We start from the raw sequence: 19,832 nt of genomic DNA on the forward strand, positions 1-19,832 counted from the left end.
CTGCCTGACAGCTTTGTGGTTTATTTGCAGGTCATAACTCATTTTCGACAAAAATGTCACATAGCGGTTCTTCGAGGCGCAGCAACGAAATGCTTCTTCTACTACAAAATTTAATTTCTCTGGTGCTTGCCATTACCTAGCATCAATGGATTGTACGTTACTTTTTGACTGACCTTTGTATAATTGGCAATAACATTTCTGGAATTATTTATTCTTGTCTGTGATGTCACTTCTGGTAAGGTTTGGAAAAAAATAAAGAGAAACAGAGAACAATCTAATTACATATGTATTTTATTTATTCTTATCCTTTACAATATGAAGGAACCAACTTATCACGCGTCAGCAATTGTCACCTCAACTTCCACACCTGGCTCAATACTGATGGATGTCTGAGAAAAATGTTAAGGAAAATCCATGTACAGTAAATAAAATTCAACTACACATTTTGCGTTCTCTACACATCCAAACATTCTTTCACATTATCAAATTTTATAGATAAATTGAGTGTTCTGAAAAAAGTATATAAATAAAATATTAATTCAACTTTTAAAACAAGGCCAACCTCCATTCATTCAAAAGCCTTTTACTGTCATTAATGATAGAACAAATATAAAATAGGTGCTATATTCTAATGGTTTGCCTGTAAAGAAACATTTGCAGGGAAAATTTCTCTTGCACATTTGGTTTATAGAATTTCGAAACCGCAATTAAACTTGCGAAATCCAGGATTATCTTCCCCTGTCATATACAAATTAGGTTACGTGTAAAGGACTAATACATACAGTATTACCGGGGAATACATTCCTTATACAGGGGGCCTACACAGAAGTAGATCGGTATGGTAATATTGGATAACGCCCGAAAGAGTAGGAAAATTTACACACTTGCTTACCTGCATATTACAAGAGATGCTGAAAGTCAGGGCCAGTCCTAGGCAATTTGCCGCTCTATCCCCTTCCCCAGAAAGAACACATCTTGAAAGCCAGAATTCTACGTACGCTATCGCTTCATGAACAACGAAGGGAGAGTAAAAGCACTCGTACTCAGAAGCCTAAACACTACAAATAATCTCGTTGTGTCTGTTTTTTTTTCTTTAAATAATAATCTATTATGTTACTGAAAGATAAAGCAAACACACCTAAAGAGGAAAGATTGTGATCTTTCTTACATAATTCAATATCGAGCTTCAATCGCAATATATCAGATTGCAATTCCAGTGCAACTAGCTCTTTTATCTATTTCTCCTACACCTGTTAAAAAAAATGTTTCCATTTTCAATAAGGAACTTGTTTGTGACAAAGACAAGACTAATTTTCATATAAATACTGTGATAACTAACTAAATGGAACAGGTATTCGCTACTCTTCGAGAATAGACTACTTGTATTTGACAAATCAAGCAATGCATGCTGGGATTTTTTTGACCATTGGCCTTCGCACTGTCCATGTAACCTGAAACTAATGGGACTGAAACATCAGTTATGAATGTAGTATTCAAATAGAATGTCAGCCTAGTAAATTTCATGAAGTGTTTTCCAACAAACAGATTTTGCCGCCCCGTGCAATGCACGTGTTGCACATATACTAGAGCGATCCTGCTGAAAGTGGACCCCGCTAACGTAGCATATTGGCTGATACCACCGTAACTCTTGATCGGTGATCCTCCGGACGGTATAATGATGGTCCGCTGGAACTCAGTCTAGGTATGTGGGCTATTTCCAAACACATTCTGTTTTAACCATCCACAAAAACAAAAATCACAGGGAAATTCGGGGAACGAAGGGACCGTAACCCCTTGCTTACAGTGTGCTCTTCTGCAAACAGTTCTTGCACCAATGCCACGGATTTGTTCGAAGTGTGGCATGTGACTCCATCTTGTTGGAAGTACGAATGAGTCTTTCTTGTGCTATACTACAATTTATGCAAGAAACTTCACTATTCATTGTTGATTCAAAGAACAGTACAAGTGTTCCTGAAACTGCACACTGATTTTTTTTTTTCTCTCATGTGCAAGTGTTTGTGCAGGACATATGGTTCCTCTCTATAGAACAATGTTGCGTATTCTGCGCAATCACGTAAACGATAAATGTAACCACGCTTTGTCGAATATAAAGTACAGCAGAGGGTCCAAACGTCCGTCCACAACTACTGTCAGTAACCAATTACAGTACACAACCCCTGTGCCTGTGTCCGAATTCTTCAGTTACTAGTTTCCCGGGAGACTTTTGTGGGCTCCATGTTATCCGCTGTTGAATATAATGGACAATTTTCGTACAACACTTGATCTCCGTCTATTCATATTCGCTACAGACACGGTTTGACGTATTTTTTGTACTAGGTTCTGAACATATCGTTTCGCAGGTGGTTTTGTTTCTTGGTATCTGGAAGTGAAGGCCCCTTGTGCGTGATCTTAACTGACCCGTCCGCATCCACTATCACAATGCGCAGCTAGACGGAAAACACCATCTTCATCAAGCCACTTGTTTACCAGAACTGCAGCTAAACAACTGCACATCAGAAAACGCGTCGATGCCATCGCGACCAGTCAATTTTTTTAGAATTGCACTGGTATTACCCAGCCGTGTTCCTTTTATGTTGGCCAACCTGTAATTATTTAATGTCAAGACTTCCACGACGGTTGCCCAGGACAATTTAGCTCTATATATACTTGTATTAGTATGATTTTCATTGCGGGACTTAACATTTTTCTTGTCTTTCTTTAACAGGGAGCCATCCTACATACCATTATTAGGTAATGCACTGTTTTATGATCAAAGGACGAATCTTCATATATTTACTGAAGACAAAGTAAATAAACAGGGTTGGCAAAAACCATGGTTTTTATTAAAAAATCCAAATAAACCGGTTTTTTTGGTTTAAACCAGGTTTTCTTGGTTTAAACCAGGTTTTATGGTTTAAATAATTTGCTCTATATATTCCTATCATATATGGACAGAAATAAGTTTGTTTCGCCTTGAAGTTATTATGCGACAACCGAGTTATGCTGGAAGGGGTCACATAAGCTTAAAGCGGAATAAAAACCGCTTCTCGAGTTACATCCGAGAGAAATTGTCCTCCATTTGAACTCGGAACCAGGACTAATTGGCCACAAATGCGATACGTCTGCCGACTCACTCACGAAGGAATCCTGATAAAAAAAAAAAAAAAAAAAAAAAAACGTTGTACTGATCTCTGTCAAGAGTCATTTCAGAAGGACAAAAAGATAAACAGTTGCACAAGTGAAACCATTACACAGAATTACATATGAACAATTTCAAAGTACTACGGAGTACAGAAGAACTAATTTAGTTCAAGTTAGTTAATAACGACTTTTATTGGTCCAAATTAAAGAAATACACCGACTTAATCTGCATATCAATAAGAGTTGAATTTAAGTTTAGCGTCCCTTTCAGCAGCGAGGCTATATGAGACGTGGACCTACTGATTAACGTGGAATCCGAACCACATGAGCTCCCGCCGGGTGCATATCAATAAGAAAAGTGAATAAAGATACGAATTATTTGAGTCCACTTTGGCTCAGACTCATTTATACATAAATAGATACCAAAGATACTTATTTCACTAAATGCCTCTCGTGAGGTCTGTATGACCCCCCCCCCCCCCACACACACACAAAAGTAGGGCATTTTCGATGTATTTTATCAATAGTAAACATTGAAACGAAACAATATTTAGAATTTTTCTTCGATTGCAATTACATAATAATAACAATACAAAAAATCACAAAATAAACATTTATAAACTTATAAATAAAAAGTTTCTTTTGTAGTATAATCTTTTTGAGTAATGAATGGGGAATTTAGGTCTGAATATAATACGAATAATATACGGGAGTGAAACGTGATAACCCACAAATGTGTGTTCATCAAGATTTTACAAACACTTACACTTTTACGAACATTTTTTGTTTTTTGGTTTAAACCAGTTGGTTTTTTTGAAAAAACCAGCTGGTTTAAACCAGCCAACCCTGTAAATAAATAAATAAAACAAGAAAAAATATTCCAAGAGAACCAACTAATTTTTAGCAACATCCCTGCAACATTAATTACTGTAAAGATCAACTGTTTAATCCTTATCTACCTGGTAAGCTTAAGATTCCACAATTCCCTGCAACGCAACTCGTGAATGGCTTAAGTCGACCAACCGGCCTACACAGTTATCGTTTATTTTCTTGACTGAAGGAGAAAAAGGAAAAAAAAAAAAAAAAATCAGCAATATTGAAAATCTCTACATACAAAGTTCATTTTCTGTTGAAAGGATACGATTTGTTTCACAATTTCAGACGGGCTGTGAAGATCGATGACTCTCTTATGTATTCTCATCTGAAATCTGTCCCAAGTTTTGGATCCTTCACCGCAAGGAGTCTTCCTGGTGGTTATCCTCAAAATCTTCGTAGGCATACGGACTGGTCCCTTAACACGAAGATTCTGCTTCTTCGCGCCATTTATGAGATCTGAACAAACTGGAAAAGAAAATCCCAATATAAGTATCCATCAAACAGACAAGCTATTATTACAGAGTACTCAAAATCTTGGGATTTCATGTAGTAAGATCATAATTAAAAAAACTCGACTCGAGGGAACTTATTAGGTTGGTCTGCCTTGAATAACGGCAGTTTCAAAAATATCTACCGCTTATAAAATTACTGATTTTACCTGTTTCACGTAACTTACTATTTTCTGCCTACTTCCTGGAAGACTACCTTCTATAGGGGAAACTTTTAGGTAAGAATTTGGTTTTAACTACGGGATTTAAATTCCTATCTATCAAATTTAATCCGTAATTCTAGGCACGTGCATGTATATGCCTGCCAGAGTTGACTGCACAGACCATCTGAAATAAACTGTCGCGTATTTATTTGTACATTTTGTACAGCACAACTTCTATGAAATGTCAATGCATTATTTCCAACTGACCCTGATCGACGTTAATTTTGGATTCTGGTTCTATATATTTGAATTATACAAAATACTTTACTGTTCACGTAGTCATGGCTAATGGAGGTCTGTACCAATATAAGTATCAATTGCACCGTAACATTTCTAACCGCATTCGCACATAGGTGAATTAACAAAAGTATTTGTTTTTACAACAATTATGAGTTTAAAAACAGTTCCTGATACAAAGTGAAACGAAAATCAGTTCCTTGTAGTTTTGTGAATCATGCCTTTAATATCAACGTTATATAAAATTACTTCCTTCTGTAAGTAAACTACGTAATAAAAAAAAAAAAAAAAAAGGAAAAATCACACAGACACTAAGAAAAAATACGCACTTTCAATATCTTTCAAATACCGTTCTGTCAAGGAAACAAGAATTTTAGAATGATCTAAACAATGGATCAAAAGATTGCCCATGGAAATTAGTTTCTGAATCAGGGGCCACAAAAATTTGAACGGCCCCTAAATTGAGTTTTTGTATTTTCTAGGGAATAAGTACATCATACTGGGTTAAGGGATAATTTGGATTTGGCTACACTATATGTAGTTCTTCAGATATAAGGCTTACAAGAAAATTTTTGATTGAAATATATTGGATCTTTTGATCCAATTACAGTTTTTAACCCAGCACCTGTTAAATACCTCTCGAGAACATAGCTATTTTTTTTATTATTATTATTTTTAAAATCATTACTCACAATCAGAAGGCATGTGTGTTTTGTTCATAAGTAAAACAGGTATAAAGGATCTTTGAAGAACAATCCACCTCAAACTCGCCTAAAATCACTTCATACTTACTACAGCCTTTTGGAACCCTATCGGAACACATTTTCCTCACTGTTATTTGCCACCAAAGGACAATTACAAGTAGTAAATGATAGGGCTACGAAAATTGTTCACAAAAATTCTTTCGCATTCATCCATAATTATATCTACCACCCGAAAAGAAATGTCAAATATATCCACAGAAAGGTAAAGCACTGATGCGGATAATCGCGGAGACGCGCATTTGCGCAAACCTCTAATAATCATCATATTTGATCGGCCTAAAATACCCAAAGTGATGTATTAGCTCGTACAATTGTTTTGTATTTTTCACGTTCATGGAAGGCATCAAGTTTGTTCCAATTCGTTCTCATGTTCGCAATAAATAGAATAAATAATTTCAAATCACACTCGCTCCTCTACAGGTGCGAATTCAATGAATAGAAAGTGAAAAAATGCACGAACCGAGATTTTATGTCACTTTCGTATTTGCGTATCACGAGGAGGGGTGTTTAAAATGTATGCCTAGGCTAGAGTATCTCATGAGCCTTCCACGTTCGGGCAATGCAACTTCGTATATAAACTCTTGATGAGAAATAAGTGGATACACGTCCAAGTGATTTCGAAAATTTCGCTTGTCTGAGGTGAGGGGCAGGTAATTTCTGTTCTTAATATATTAAATAACATCGCAGTTCTCTATCACAAAAAACAGCTGAACTGTTTGAAATGAATTTTCTCACAAGGCAGCAGACTCCAGCCGGGTCACTTTCATTAAAATGCGTATCCTAAGGGGAAAGGAGGGTTAAACAGGTACGCCAAAAATTGAGTATTTCACGATCCTCTCATTTTAGAGATGGAATTGTATATAAAATCTTTAGTAAAAATAATTCGACATGTGCGCTAAAAACAGTTTAATCGTTTAAGTTAGCAATTACGCCGTCGTAGGTGTTTATCATTAGTCGCACACTTTGCAACAAGTTTCCTATGGCTAGGAGCGCGGTAAATTTTTCGCAAACAACAGCTGCACTATTTGAAATAAATTTTTGATGACAATTACTTTATTTGTATTCAAATATGCATCCTAGAGGGATTTAAATGTATCTTTCAAATATTTCCAACAAGTTTATTCTTTTCATGCTAAAACGGGCATTTCAGCTACTTGTTAATAAACAGAAAGAAAAATTCACAATATTTAAAAGGTAGCAACTTTAAATTACAGACATTTTACTACTAAAATATCTTACACATTGTGCTCTTATCTGTCATACGAAGTTCAGATAACTTGAAATCAAGTATTTATAGTCATGTACTCTTCATGCCGGTAAGTTTATTATGGGTAATTTTACAGTTTTAATGCATAAGATCTTGATTATTAGAAAATTATGATGAAAAAGTTTAAAAATGTATTATTAAATTCATAAATAAAAGGCTACATACTGCAACGATGTAGTTGTCTTAGTTTATTTATTTATTCAGAAAAGAATTTTTATGTTAACTGGCTATACCTACAAAACTGAAGAAAAAAAATTATATAATATTACAACAACTTTTTTAAACAGACTCTTTACATTACAGTAGATAGATTTTAATGTTTGTTAATTTTGTTGTTTTGACAACATAAGTTACAACACATTGTCCGGTACATAACACTTTCGTGGCCATACTTGTACATTTAAGCTGTTAGAGATAGAATAACCCTGGACGCCATCTTCGATGGATGTGTATAGAAATTAAAGCGAAGATATGATAAGTACTAAGTAAATACAGTGTATTAATGGAACCAGAAATGTTTCATTACTTGAAATAATTATCGTAGCAAGTTTTGGCGGTAACTAAAGTGAGCTTAATCGAACTGTGGCAGCAATATTTAATTTTGTATAACAATACTCGCTACGTTACGCAATACAAATTATTGCAATTTGCAAAATAATAATATACTCTGCACTGCACGTTATAATTTGGTTGTTTCCTAAGACGCTTAAAAATATATTAATAGTACCAAACATTATCCTTGTTTCGCCCAATCATTGTGAATTAAATTCGCAAGATTACGGTGAACGCACCCGCTATTAATGTTCGGTGAACAATATTGTACTGATACTAAGTAACTATCACGTAAGAAACATCTTGCAGAAAACAACATAACTATCGGGAATTCCTGAATCCCCTTTTAATCTAACATCACTTAAGAAATTTGAAACCCCCGTAGTTTATCAATTAAGGAGCATTATTTAAGTTTTATTCCGTTCTTTTATTAAAAACTCAACTGCAACTGATTTAAATAACACAAAAGTCAACAAATATTATATTTTCAATCCCCGCGCCTTAACCAATTTAGCATATGGTCTCATACTTTTGATTCAGCTGGTATAATAAATATACGAGGCACATTAGGAAATTAACCTCCGATTGGTTACTAGGTGTGATATAGTAGGGGCAGCGCTACCATCTTTCCGCAGACGTGCGCGGTAGATCACTCTGCATCCAGCTGTGGTAGAATGAAGGCTGCCTTGATCACTATTCCTACTTTTGTAGCGTCTTAAAATGTGTGCTGTAGTAGAATACCGCGAGGAATGAAGTGGGAGGAAAGGGAGAACCTCCAAAAAACTCAAGGGGTTTGTCCACCACAAAGTTTACTTGGTGTGAGCGGTGATCGAATCAAGGACCCCACGCAGCAGTAGAAGAGATGTTCAACGTTAGAAGTAATACTACAAGAAATAAATCCAAATAACAGGTACAAGAAGGCTTGCTAATCCTACAACATGTATACATCTTTAATACTCAATAAAATCAACATCATCCATTAACACTAGGCAGTCTAAAAATTTCTTGTGAGTATATTCTACACTCTACAAGAATATGCTGAATACTCAGCGGGACATAATCTCACAATACGAATCCCAAACGCAGCGCACTGAACAATGCGTGTCAAGAGAACCTCATCTGTGTGTAAAGTGACTATATTTCTCCAGGTCCCAAAAGCAGATTTACACCGTGCAGTTTATTTTCGTCGACTGGTTCCAACGCAGTTGCACGTAAGACTACAGACTGATATACTCAAAGACAGAATACGATATTGTCCCATTTTCTACATTTTGTTCGATCTACACACAGAGTTGATGCTAGAGGATTTTCGTAACTTGTCGAGAAGTGTAAATAAGGCAGTTTTCTAAGTTCTCTACAATCAGTCGTGCTACCACGACTATATTGCATCCGCATACTGCTGCTTAATGAGGAATACTTAAAGAGAGAATTTAAGCCTACATAACACAGCAATAAACTGGCTTAACTCATTTTATTTGAATTATTGAGTATTTATACGAACATACAACCAATCCGACCTTTTAACCCTCTGAAAGGCTTAATCCCCACAGCTTCACAGATTGTAAACCCTCACGAATAAATAAAGAACTTATTGGATCTCTTGTACTTTTGTACATCTTGAACACTTCGTATCACTTAATATTCTCCTTAATCCTCAATACTTCTCTACGAGGAATTCTTAAATGTATATTCCTTATAACCATTCTTTTGATCACATAGTCTAAGAAAGAGTGAAGGACTTTCTTGTGGTTAGACTAATTTCATTCCTTTTATGGTTAGCGATGATGCTGAATGAGTTATGGGCAAAATGCTCGTCTTACGTTTAATGGAAGGAAAAAAAGAGCGAAAAAGAATGCAACTGATTAATAATGCAGAAAATTGTTTAGATGAAAACGATTAGGAAATAGATTTCTTCAGCTTGCGGGTAGAGATCTGCTACTTATTTGTAATATTACTTACGATAAAAAGTGCTTATTTAAGTTTAGGTCATTTACTTTCTCAGCCTTCTAACCATAATATAAACCTACATGCCGAGCTACATTTCAAAGAAAATAATTTTACGTTTTCCTATCAACCGGATTTCCCCTTCATACATGTGTGTTTTTCAAGGACTTGGAGTCTTTGACTATAAAATAGAACTTTTACATCGCAGGAATACCGGCATGTGCAAGTTTATATCTAGTAATGTAACTGCAGTGTTTTACAAAGAAAATATACACAGCGATTGTCACAGATTAAAAAACACTTGTAAAATGCATCATTCACTAAGTATTACACTAGCCTTCGGTACATTTTCTTCAACGAACCGTACGTCTCGATTACTGAACATTAAACCTTGGGAAATCTCTTCCCAGTATTTGCATATTCTACCTCCGTGAGTTGAAAAGAAAGTGGTAACGCGTACTTTTTACACTAGTGTGGCTGCCGGTATCTATCTACTAAATGCTACATTGCTTTACAATTTTTCTCGCGTATTTTTTTCCCCCTCAACCTTTCAGTAAAACTATCTCAGACTGTTAATTTATTATATAGCTGAATCGCACAAGCCATTCAAGGAGTATTCGTTCAATATAATAGTAAAGAACTCAATATATGTACTTAACCCTAAGAACATCAAGGGGGGGAGGGGGGGGAGACTCGGAGGCCTACAAATTATTTTTGTTACATTTTGTAACATTTCTAATTGCATAAAAAATCTGAAAATAAGATATGTCAAGCTTGACCCTATGCATCATAAAAGGTACTTGCTTAGTTTTTAGTGTTTTGTTTTTCTATTTATAAATAAAGTGTTATGAGCCTCAGCGCCCCCCCCCCCCCCCCCGTTGGCAATTCTACGGGGCTATTCACCGTATACGATAACTGTTATATTTCAGTGTTTTGGCTCTTTATCTTATTTTCCTTTGAAATAATTTCGGTATTACAACATAAGGGGCACTGAGCTATTATTCTTGCTAACACCTAAATATGTCACTATATATATAAGGAGAGAGAATGAAGTTTCAATAGTGATTGGAAAGAACTATGCTGCTGCACCTCTGGTGTTATGAAGTATTTTTAATCATAGAATTTACGAGCAACACTGACTGAAGATATATTTCATAGAAATTTGTAAGTTCGTTATTCTGTGACTGAGACTGTATGTGGGAATCTGCAGCAGCATTGGAACAATACAAAATCGTGCTCTTCGCCAAAGTTCAATTGAGAAAGAACTTTTAAATGAATCTGACCTAGAAGGTATTGAGCTCGAACACAGCAAGGTGGTAATAACCCTGTCAGATTTTGATGCAAAAGACACAGTGATTCGAACAACTTATTTGATAATGCAAATGGAACAAATGGGAGCAGTGGTGTTAGTTTACAAAACTGACAGACAAGTAGCAGCTTGTTTACTTACGTTTTACATGTTCATTCCATAGGTGCCAAAACCTGACATTGTGCTACTAGAAAAATTGTAACTTATGTTGTATTGGTAACACTGCTTCTCTGGTGACATTCCCTATAGTGTCCAATGAACGTTCCTCACATTATCTTTTCGCGGAAACAAAATTTGAAAGAATTTCGAAATTCCAAGGATAACGGGGATGGATTTATAAAAGATTAATCCTGAATCCATTCGAATACTGAAATATACCCCTCTTCCCCATTCTACCCCATCTTACTACACCACCAACGAAATGTTTTAGAAGCCGCCCTTGTACACATACTGCGCTGTACTAAGTCGCTATTGATCTGTTTGATAGATCTACACAAACAAAGTAAATAGGTCATAGCTACTGACAAATAAAAAATGGTAACAAACAGTTATACACATGTAGTTGGCAACAATGTACTTAGAAACCTAGTAATAATAGAGAATAAAAATATACATCCCAAGTTCATATCAGACAAGATAAATTATTTTCCGTGAGAAATAATGACTTTTACGCTGTGGGCCTCAGAGCCCCCCTTCCCCAGTTGGTGTCTTCCATGTAACCCAAAAATACCTTGGTGTTCCTAGGGCTAACGAGTAAAAAAAAGGTAGTGTTCTTTGCAGTCAAAATAAAAAAGGTTCAGAATTTTAGACGTTCTGCGCCATACAGTATATGATAATGGTACCATGATTCCTTATACCTTCACTGTTATAAAGACGTAAGCATAATCGGATTAACCCACAACATTCATGCGTATCTATCGATTGGCTTACAATACTAGTCCCGCATTAAATGTTGCACGTTTTAGTACTTAAATGGACTGTCATATTATAAATAAATAAATTACTGAGCAAATACTATTTAAACAAAGAAAATTATATGAATTTATAATAAGAAGGGTACCAAATAATAATAATAATAATAATAATAATAATAATAATAATAATAATAATAATAAAAATAATAATAATAATAAAACCCCAAGATATCCCAGTTGTAAATCGACGGATTTGAAAATTCACAGCATACTATTGCAATACTGAAACAAAAGTTCCAATTTCTTACATTTGTCGGTTCGTGTATGCGGTAGTTCTTAAGAATTCTGTATATTTGCAGGTCCTGGGACTAACGAGTATTTTTTTTTTCTTTCTTTTCTTTTCCTTAGCCCCCGATCTGGAAATGTGTCTCAATCTTCACGTTCCTCTTAACTCCTAAAATTTGCTTGTTATCAAATCATCGGTCAGTTTAAGTTGTTCTTCCTACTTCTCTCTTTCCTTCCATCTTTCCCTTTATAGCGTTATGAACAAAACACTTTCTTCGAAAGATATGTCCAATCCAATTGGCCTTCCGACGAAGGATGCGGCATCCCTAATAATAATTCTTAATCTACCCCTGTACTCCGGCTATAATTTTCAGTTTTCCATATGCTTTTCAACTCCATGGATGGAATACATAGCCAACCAATATCACTGCTCCATAGCCATGTTAGGCAAATGGATCAGAATAAGCCTTCAACCAAAACGAACATCCCACTCCCACATACCGAAAGGACTAGTACCTAAATTAAGAAAATATTGCTTTAAAAATAATCTTTATCACTAATCCTTTAGTTGGATCGTTCAAGTTTAGAGCCAAGGCTATATGAGGCGTGGACTTAGGCTAGTTTTAGATGGAAGCATTTATGGTATATCTACGGTAGCAAGTTCAATAGCATTTCACATATAATGGCATATTCTATGGCATTTCTTGTCGATAGAATCTGCTCAATTTCGCAGCATTTTCCCCAGCATTTCCGGTCCGATTGCAGCGTCGTGGTGTGTTAAAAGGAAGCGAAGGATTTTGTGCCAAACATCCATGCTCTTGTTTTGTGTGGGAAATTGAATTGTATTAAAGAAGAATGAGTTGGAGTAGAGATGCTGAATGAAAAATATGAGAAGCATTCATGTTTATACAAAGAACTTTTCGAAGGCTTTCATTATCCATACGCAGGAAATTCTTGAATGCAATAGGATCCTCAGGCTTCAGTTCTTTCTCTACCATAGAAAGAACTGAAATACGGTATTGTCATTCTTCCGCAACAACCAATTCTTTGCCCACATACTCCTTTGTGGTTTCAGTTTTTTAACATAACCGGCGAGAACTTGTTACAACCACTACAGCTTTAGCTACTTCACGCTTTAGTTTCGGAACCATAATTGCACTCTTCTCCAGTGATTTGTTTGCTACGTCCCAAGATGCTTATCAAAATGTTATCGTGTAAAAACACAATACTATTAATGCCATAGAATATTGTATGAGATTTTTGGCAGCACATCTGCTACGATAAATGCTAGCCTTACAGTTTACGGCAGAATCCGAACCACCGTAAAGTGTTTCAAACTTTAAGCCTCTCCAACCAGGAATCCGTTTACCAAGTGCGCTAGTCACCAAACAAGCGGGAAGGGTCTATCCTTCAAAAATCACTGTTACATAAGACTAGAAACAGAATTTATACAATTACTACCTTTACATTTTTTAATGCATTCCTGTTTAATAAGAGCGATCACAGAATAATCGTACTTGCTCCACTGTTGATTTAATCGCCCAACAAGTATCAGATTAAGATTTAAGTAAAGTCAGTTCAGTGCCTAGATCGTTATTAATATTCTCATTTCGAAATGGCAGTATCTAATAGGATAAAATCTGAAAAAGAGTGAATTGTAAGCTTTGCTGATATGGTACAAAATTAACTCTTCTATTTAGAAAATGCCAATAGCAAAAACTAATAAAGTTCCTAGCTCTAATTTTCTAAAACGTTACAAAATGAACTTACCTTTCTCTAAACTTCTGACATTACGAGATGTTAAAGTGATTCTTATTCTGTGAATAAGCGTAGCTTCAATGCCAGGCTTCTCGGTATCCTTGAACGACTGAAACAACGTGAAAAGTAATTTTACACTTAGAAAATTTACAATGTTACAATAAAATTTACAACACAGTTTCTTTCACCTTGGCATTTATAAGAGAAAGCTCATACCTACAACAAAGTATAGTACGCCCTAGGAACTATCTAGAAACTAAACAAGAAAAGTGCTTCGATCAGTATTACATCCAATTATGTAAACGGTATTGAACAAAGAAAATAATGTTGATTATAGCAACTTGATACCTCAAACAGTTCCGAAAACATGGGAAAAAATTTGTAAAAATTGCTATATTGCTTAAAACAGCATATTTGTGAAAACTTTTCAAAAGGGTTGTTGCTTTTCTTTTGCCTATAATATCTCAATATTAGTTTTGGAAGCTAAATTCACAAGGTCTCGAATTACATAATTTGAAGCAATGCTGCAAACCGTACCAGTGTTTCCGTAACTCCAGAACGGTTAATATACTGTAAATGGCATTATGAGCTTTATATGGCAAACTATCGATCATTAGATGAGGTACTTATCTAAGCAGTTTTTGGAAATGAAGGCTGCCAATGCTCTACATATTCATATCATATATGGACAGAAATAAGTTTGTTTCGCCTTGATGTTATTATGCAACAGCCGGGTTATGCTGAAAGGGGTCACATAAGCTTAAAGCGGAATAAAAACTGCTTCTCGAGTTACATCCGAGAGAAATTGTCCTCCATTTGAACTCGGAACCAGGACTAATTGGCCACAAATGCGATACGTCTGCCGACTCACTCACGAAGGAATCCTGATAAAAATACGTTGTACTGATCTTTACATGCTTCTTAATATAATTGTCAAGAGTCATTTCAGAAGGACAAAAAGATAAACAGTTGCACAAGTGAAACCATTATACAGAATTATATATGGGCAGTTTCAAAGTACTACGGAGTGCAGAAGAACTAATTTAGTTCAAGTTAGTTAACAACGACTTTTATTGGTCCAAATTAAAGAAATACGACTTAATTTGCATATCAGTAAGAAAAGTGAATAAAGATGCAAATTATTTGAGTTTACTTTGGCTCAGACTCATTTATACATAAATAGATACTTCTCATTTCACTAAATGCCTCTCGTGGGGACTGTATGACCCCCCCCCCCCCACACACACACACACAAAGTACGGCATTTCGATGTATTTTATCAATAGTAAACATTGAAACGAAACAATATTTAGAATGTTTGATTGCATTTACATAACAATAACAACTACAAAAAAATCGCAAAACAAACATTTATAAACTTAGCAAAAAAAAAAAAAAAAAAAAAAAAAGTTGCTTTTGTAGCATAATCTTTTTGAGTAATGAATGGGGAATTTAGGTTTGAATATAATACGAATAATATACGGGAGTGAAACGTGATAACCCACAAATGTGTGTTCATTAAGATTTAACAAACACACTTTTACGAACATTTTTCGTTTTTTGGTTTAAACCAGTTGGTTTAAAAAAAAACAGCTGGTTTAAACCAGCCAACCCTGCCGTTGAACTGGGAATTGTTGGTAATTATAAAGAAGATTGGGTTGGAATTTAAAGATCGAAGACTCATAAGAAACATATATGAACTAACAAGTAAATGTTAGAATAGGAAGGAAAAGACAGGAGGGGAGTCGTCAGGGACTATCTAGGAGATAGTTAAATAATAATAATAACAACAACAATAATAAAAAGACGGCATTTCAGTAGGAGATAGAATGGTTAGATGTATACAGTTTGTACATGATATGGCGCTTGTTATGGAATCTGAAGAAAATAAATTGTTAGAAGAAAAAAAATGGTAGCTGGAACGAAGTGGTCAATGTCAACTATAAAATTAGGAAGGAAGAAACAGAAGAGTTGACTAGTTTCGATACCTAGGTGATAATATTAGTGATATGAAATGTGAACGTAAAATAAAAGCAAGGATAGGAATGGCAAAAGAAGCCTTTAGGAAATACTATTTTGTGCGACCTTGAACAAGAGTTGAGAAAAAGACTTGTAAGATAGTTTGTGTAGAGTATTGAACCAGAAACATGGACATTACGGAAAAATAATTAAAAACAACCAGAAGCTTTTGAAATGTGCGTATGGAGAAGAATGGAGAGAATTAGTTGGGTTGAGCGGAAATTGAATGAAAGGGTGTTAGGAATGTTAGGGGAGAAAAGAATTTTAGATATTATAAGAGAAACTGGTTGGGGCATTGGCTAAGAAGGAAATGTATCATGAGGAACGTGGAAGAGGGTATGATGGCAGGAAAGATAGGGAGAGAGAGGAGGAGACTGTCAATGGACGATATTAAAAACAGAAAAATCGTACGTGAAGACGAAGAGGTTGACGGAAGACCGTGGAGGATGGAAGTTTTTCAGTTGGGGCAAGTAACCTGCCAATACTGGCAAAAAACCTACGATGACTAAAACGGAATAGGCTCATGCGGTTTACCTCGTTCGCTATGCCACTGGTCTAAAGTATGGATTTATGTATGTACTTTGAATAAAATAGAACGATGATGGACAAGATATACCAATTTCAACAACAGTTCGCATACTTCTCTACCGCACAGGCAGCTGCATGTGTTGTAAATCCAATATAAATCTACTATCTTCCTTTTACTATTTGTTAACACCTAATATGTAGTCTTTTTAATAACAGAATGCATTACTTTATGTAGTGATCTTCAATTTATGTAGTGCAATCTTTTAATCGGGGCATATACGCATAACTACTGAGAATCTTTGGTGACATTTGAAGACGAGTTTGAGCTGCACGCGTGGGTCAGAAGGGACGATGTTGCAGTTTGGATATTATTTATGGAATAGGAAATTTTTTCCGCTCATAGCATTGGGCAAAATTATTCATGAGGCATGCTGCATAGAACTGTACACACAGCACTGAAATACAAGATATTTACTTTTTATTTTTTCCGTAATTGTAAAATATTTATTCGGTTTCATTTGCTATTATTTGAAGTATATAGTTCTGAATTTTCCACTGAAATTCTGAAATTTTTTAAACTGTAATGGGGTTAGGAAGGCTTGCCCCCCCCCTTTTTATTTTTTTTTAAGTTATGAAAGTATGAAGGTTCTTGCTGTAGTTTCATCTATTATTTATGTATTTCAAGTTTTGTTACATTTGAACTGATACGATACGAAGTTTGGCCAAAGTAAAGACTTGCCCACATCTTTTTAAAAATAATTTTGTTTTCCTTTCTTCACACTGAGCAACATGAAAATATCTCACTTGGCACAGATAAAATTGGACGAGGCCATCACTAGTAGCTAATTGTTGAAAAAGTACAATTCTTTTAGAATCTTAGTATAATGCCGGATGCATATATGAAAACTACAGTGCAAAAAACACTGCAAACCAACCTGTACTAAGTGCCCACTAAAAAGCACGAATGCTATTTAATCGAGTCAGGGTAGGAGGAAGCTGGTGTGCCTGTGCGACAGCGTGTTGTTGTCCGAAGAACGCAGGCACGTTAGCGATGGTTGGTATAGCGGAAGCAACAGTGAAAAAAAAAAAAAAGCTGGTTTTGGTGCTGATACAAGTTTCCATAGCACTTAGTTTCATCCTGTAGCGCTCTACTTCTAAACATAGAATACAGCTTCTGTATATTGTGTAGAAATATACACATCGTTGGTAGAAAATAGTATGTAATACACTCATTTTACCCGTCGTACAGCACTTATAATGATTTTACATTAGCACTCTACACTTGTAAACCTAAAATATAGCTGCATTACTTTTCCTACCGCGTGCAGAAAACTATAAATATGGGCATTTTTTCCAAAGTTGGATTCCGATAATTTTCTACCAAAATCTTAATTAAAGCTACTAAAATTTATTTATAATTTTGAATTTCTAGTTTTTTTCTGACTTTGGGCTCCCTTTTGTTACATCGCGAGGTGAGGAAATTGTTAGAATCTAGAACAGAGGTACCCTTGGACCTAATTACCCGCCATGTTGATAATTGATAATGTTCATTCATTCATTTCCCACAATGCAACTATTCCGTTACCTTGCGCGAAGTAGTTTCCTCCGCTCGCCGAATAGTCCCATGTTTATAAGCGCTTATATATAACAAATAAATAACTTCCCGAGATCCTTATATATTATCAAGCACACAAACGATCAAATCATCCGTATTTTCCCTGTAAATTTTATAAATTTTCCTGGAAACGGACGTCCAACTTTGGACGTATACTTTATGTCTTCTCATGAAAATGTATTGAATTTCACGTTTAAATCTTCCAAAAAGTAAATCAGCAACCAAGCATCTATGTAAATTTTTGAGTTTGTAGCTAAAATGTATTACGTTCCGGAAGTCATTGTACTTAAAAACCATATGCATGCTAACATATTCTCCAAGTATACAGTAAATGTTGGCTTTCAAGAGATTTTTCAGCATCTTTCCGTTATCTAAACTAAACTACGAACGCTTTTACTAATTTGTTTTTGCGGTCGAATTATTTACCATCATATCGTTACTGTACAGCGCTCACAACCAGGAGGTATCACATGGCGCAATCGGACACTAAGGACGCGCCTTTAAAATAATAAGTAATGATTTCCAAACTAGCTAAACTAGTTCTTATTAATGTGTTAACTATTTGTACTCACCATTTTTACGTTTTATCTCTTATTCTGGTCGAGATAATCAATTCCCTTTCCCTAAGGAAGTGATCAGCGCTGAACCAGAATGCACAAACACGTGTATAAGAAGGTTTCTTCTTCTTCCGTGTAGAATAAGAACGTGGAGTAAGTGTTGCAAGGTCATAACAAAATTAATCTAGCACTGCAAGATCATAGGGAACATTACGTAATGGTTTGCGTCGTGTGGTATTTAGACCTAGTTTGCGATACTCGGCCTAACAGTTGTTTTTTCTTTGCTTTGCGTAGCTGTACGCAGAACTTCGCGAAAACGAATGGAATGACTTGTTTGTTCCGTACCTGCTTTCGCAAGAGCTGTTAAGCATTATTATAACTGGTATGACTATTAACGCAAAGTAGAGCGCAGATCCTTCACTGCATTGACGCTAAATTCAGCTTTGCGCTGATCAAGTCCGCAACTAGGGATTGTGTCATCTGGGGCACAAACGCAATTCAGCGACCTCAATATATATGTTCCAGACAACCCATATACCTTCTGAAAATCGGAATTTAAAAAGTTAGAAACAGTATCTCATGTATTTGGCTATGCTCTATCGAGCTGTGATATTTTGAGCTGTTTTTTTTTTTTTTTAATGAGGAGTACGTTATTCTGACTAGAAGTTGAATTTTTTAAATGAAACATTGTAGGCGTTATGCAGAGTCGTTCTGACGCGTGATTAGTGCTATACTAAACAAGTCGACTAACATATGTTTCCAGCAGTAGTCAGGCTTTTGGTATGACGTTAATCATACTTCAAAATGACTGCATAAGGCGGTAATCAAAAGTTATTAAACTTTTGTTTCAAAAAATTTTCGTAATTAATGCTTCTAAAGACCTTCAAAATCAACTGTGTACTAAACGTGTGCATTCCTGTACCATCTGTACACTTCTCTGGTAATGGGGGGCGCAGTGGCTTAGTGGTAGAGCGTTCACCTCTGGTGCTTGGGGTCCCGGGTTCGATCCCAGCCCCCGCCAAGTGAACTTTGTGGTGGACAAACACCGCGCTCGTGGGTTTTCTCGGGGTTCTCCCGTTTCCTCCCACTTTCTTCATTCCACCATTTCACTCATCTCTCATCATCACAGTCTCCTTTAGCCTAACCGGCATAACCGTGGGACGTAAAACTTAAAGATTTCATTTCATTACTTCTCTGGTAATCTGAATTATTAAATTAAAAAAAAAATAGAATATCGTGTATTAGCCATGTTCTATCGAATCGGCCTATTTTCAGCTTCCGGTTTTTACCGGAAGTACGCTATCCAGACCGGAAATTGATTTCTAAAAATGTAAGATGATATTTTTCATCCTGG

At 35.7% G+C, this 19,832-nt stretch overlaps 1 protein-coding gene across 1 annotated transcript; it reads right to left on the reverse strand.

Annotated features, from left to right (window-relative positions):
• Positions 1-273: 273 nt before the first annotated feature.
• Positions 274-18,652, reverse strand: RpS20 (ribosomal protein S20). The gene is made up of 4 exons (XM_081758633.1): positions 18,494-18,652; positions 13,772-13,868; positions 4,283-4,482; positions 274-389 (listed from the first exon to the last, which is right to left on the reverse strand). Exons 1-4 carry the CDS (start codon positions 18,494-18,496, stop codon positions 333-335), a joined length of 357 nt encoding a protein of 118 aa, XP_081614759.1. The 5' UTR covers positions 18,497-18,652; the 3' UTR covers positions 274-332.
• Positions 18,653-19,832: the final 1,180 nt, after the last annotated feature.

Source organism: Thermobia domestica, chromosome 5 (assembly GCF_964235325.1).
Source record: "Thermobia domestica chromosome 5, izTheDome1.hap1.1, whole genome shotgun sequence".
NCBI classification, from domain to species: domain Eukaryota; kingdom Metazoa; phylum Arthropoda; class Insecta; order Zygentoma; family Lepismatidae; genus Thermobia; species Thermobia domestica.

Bases quoted from the DNA above. Each gene is read 5' to 3' on its own strand.
- RpS20 (XM_081758633.1), bottom strand. The intron at 4,483-13,771 runs GTAAGTTCATTT...TTTCTTTTCCAG, and splicing joins TGTCAGAAGTTTAGAGAAAG to TTTGTTCAGATCTCATAAAT. The intron at 390-4,282 runs GTATCCTTTCAA...CATTTTTCTCAG, and splicing joins CTGAAATTGTGAAACAAATC to ACATCCATCAGTATTGAGCC.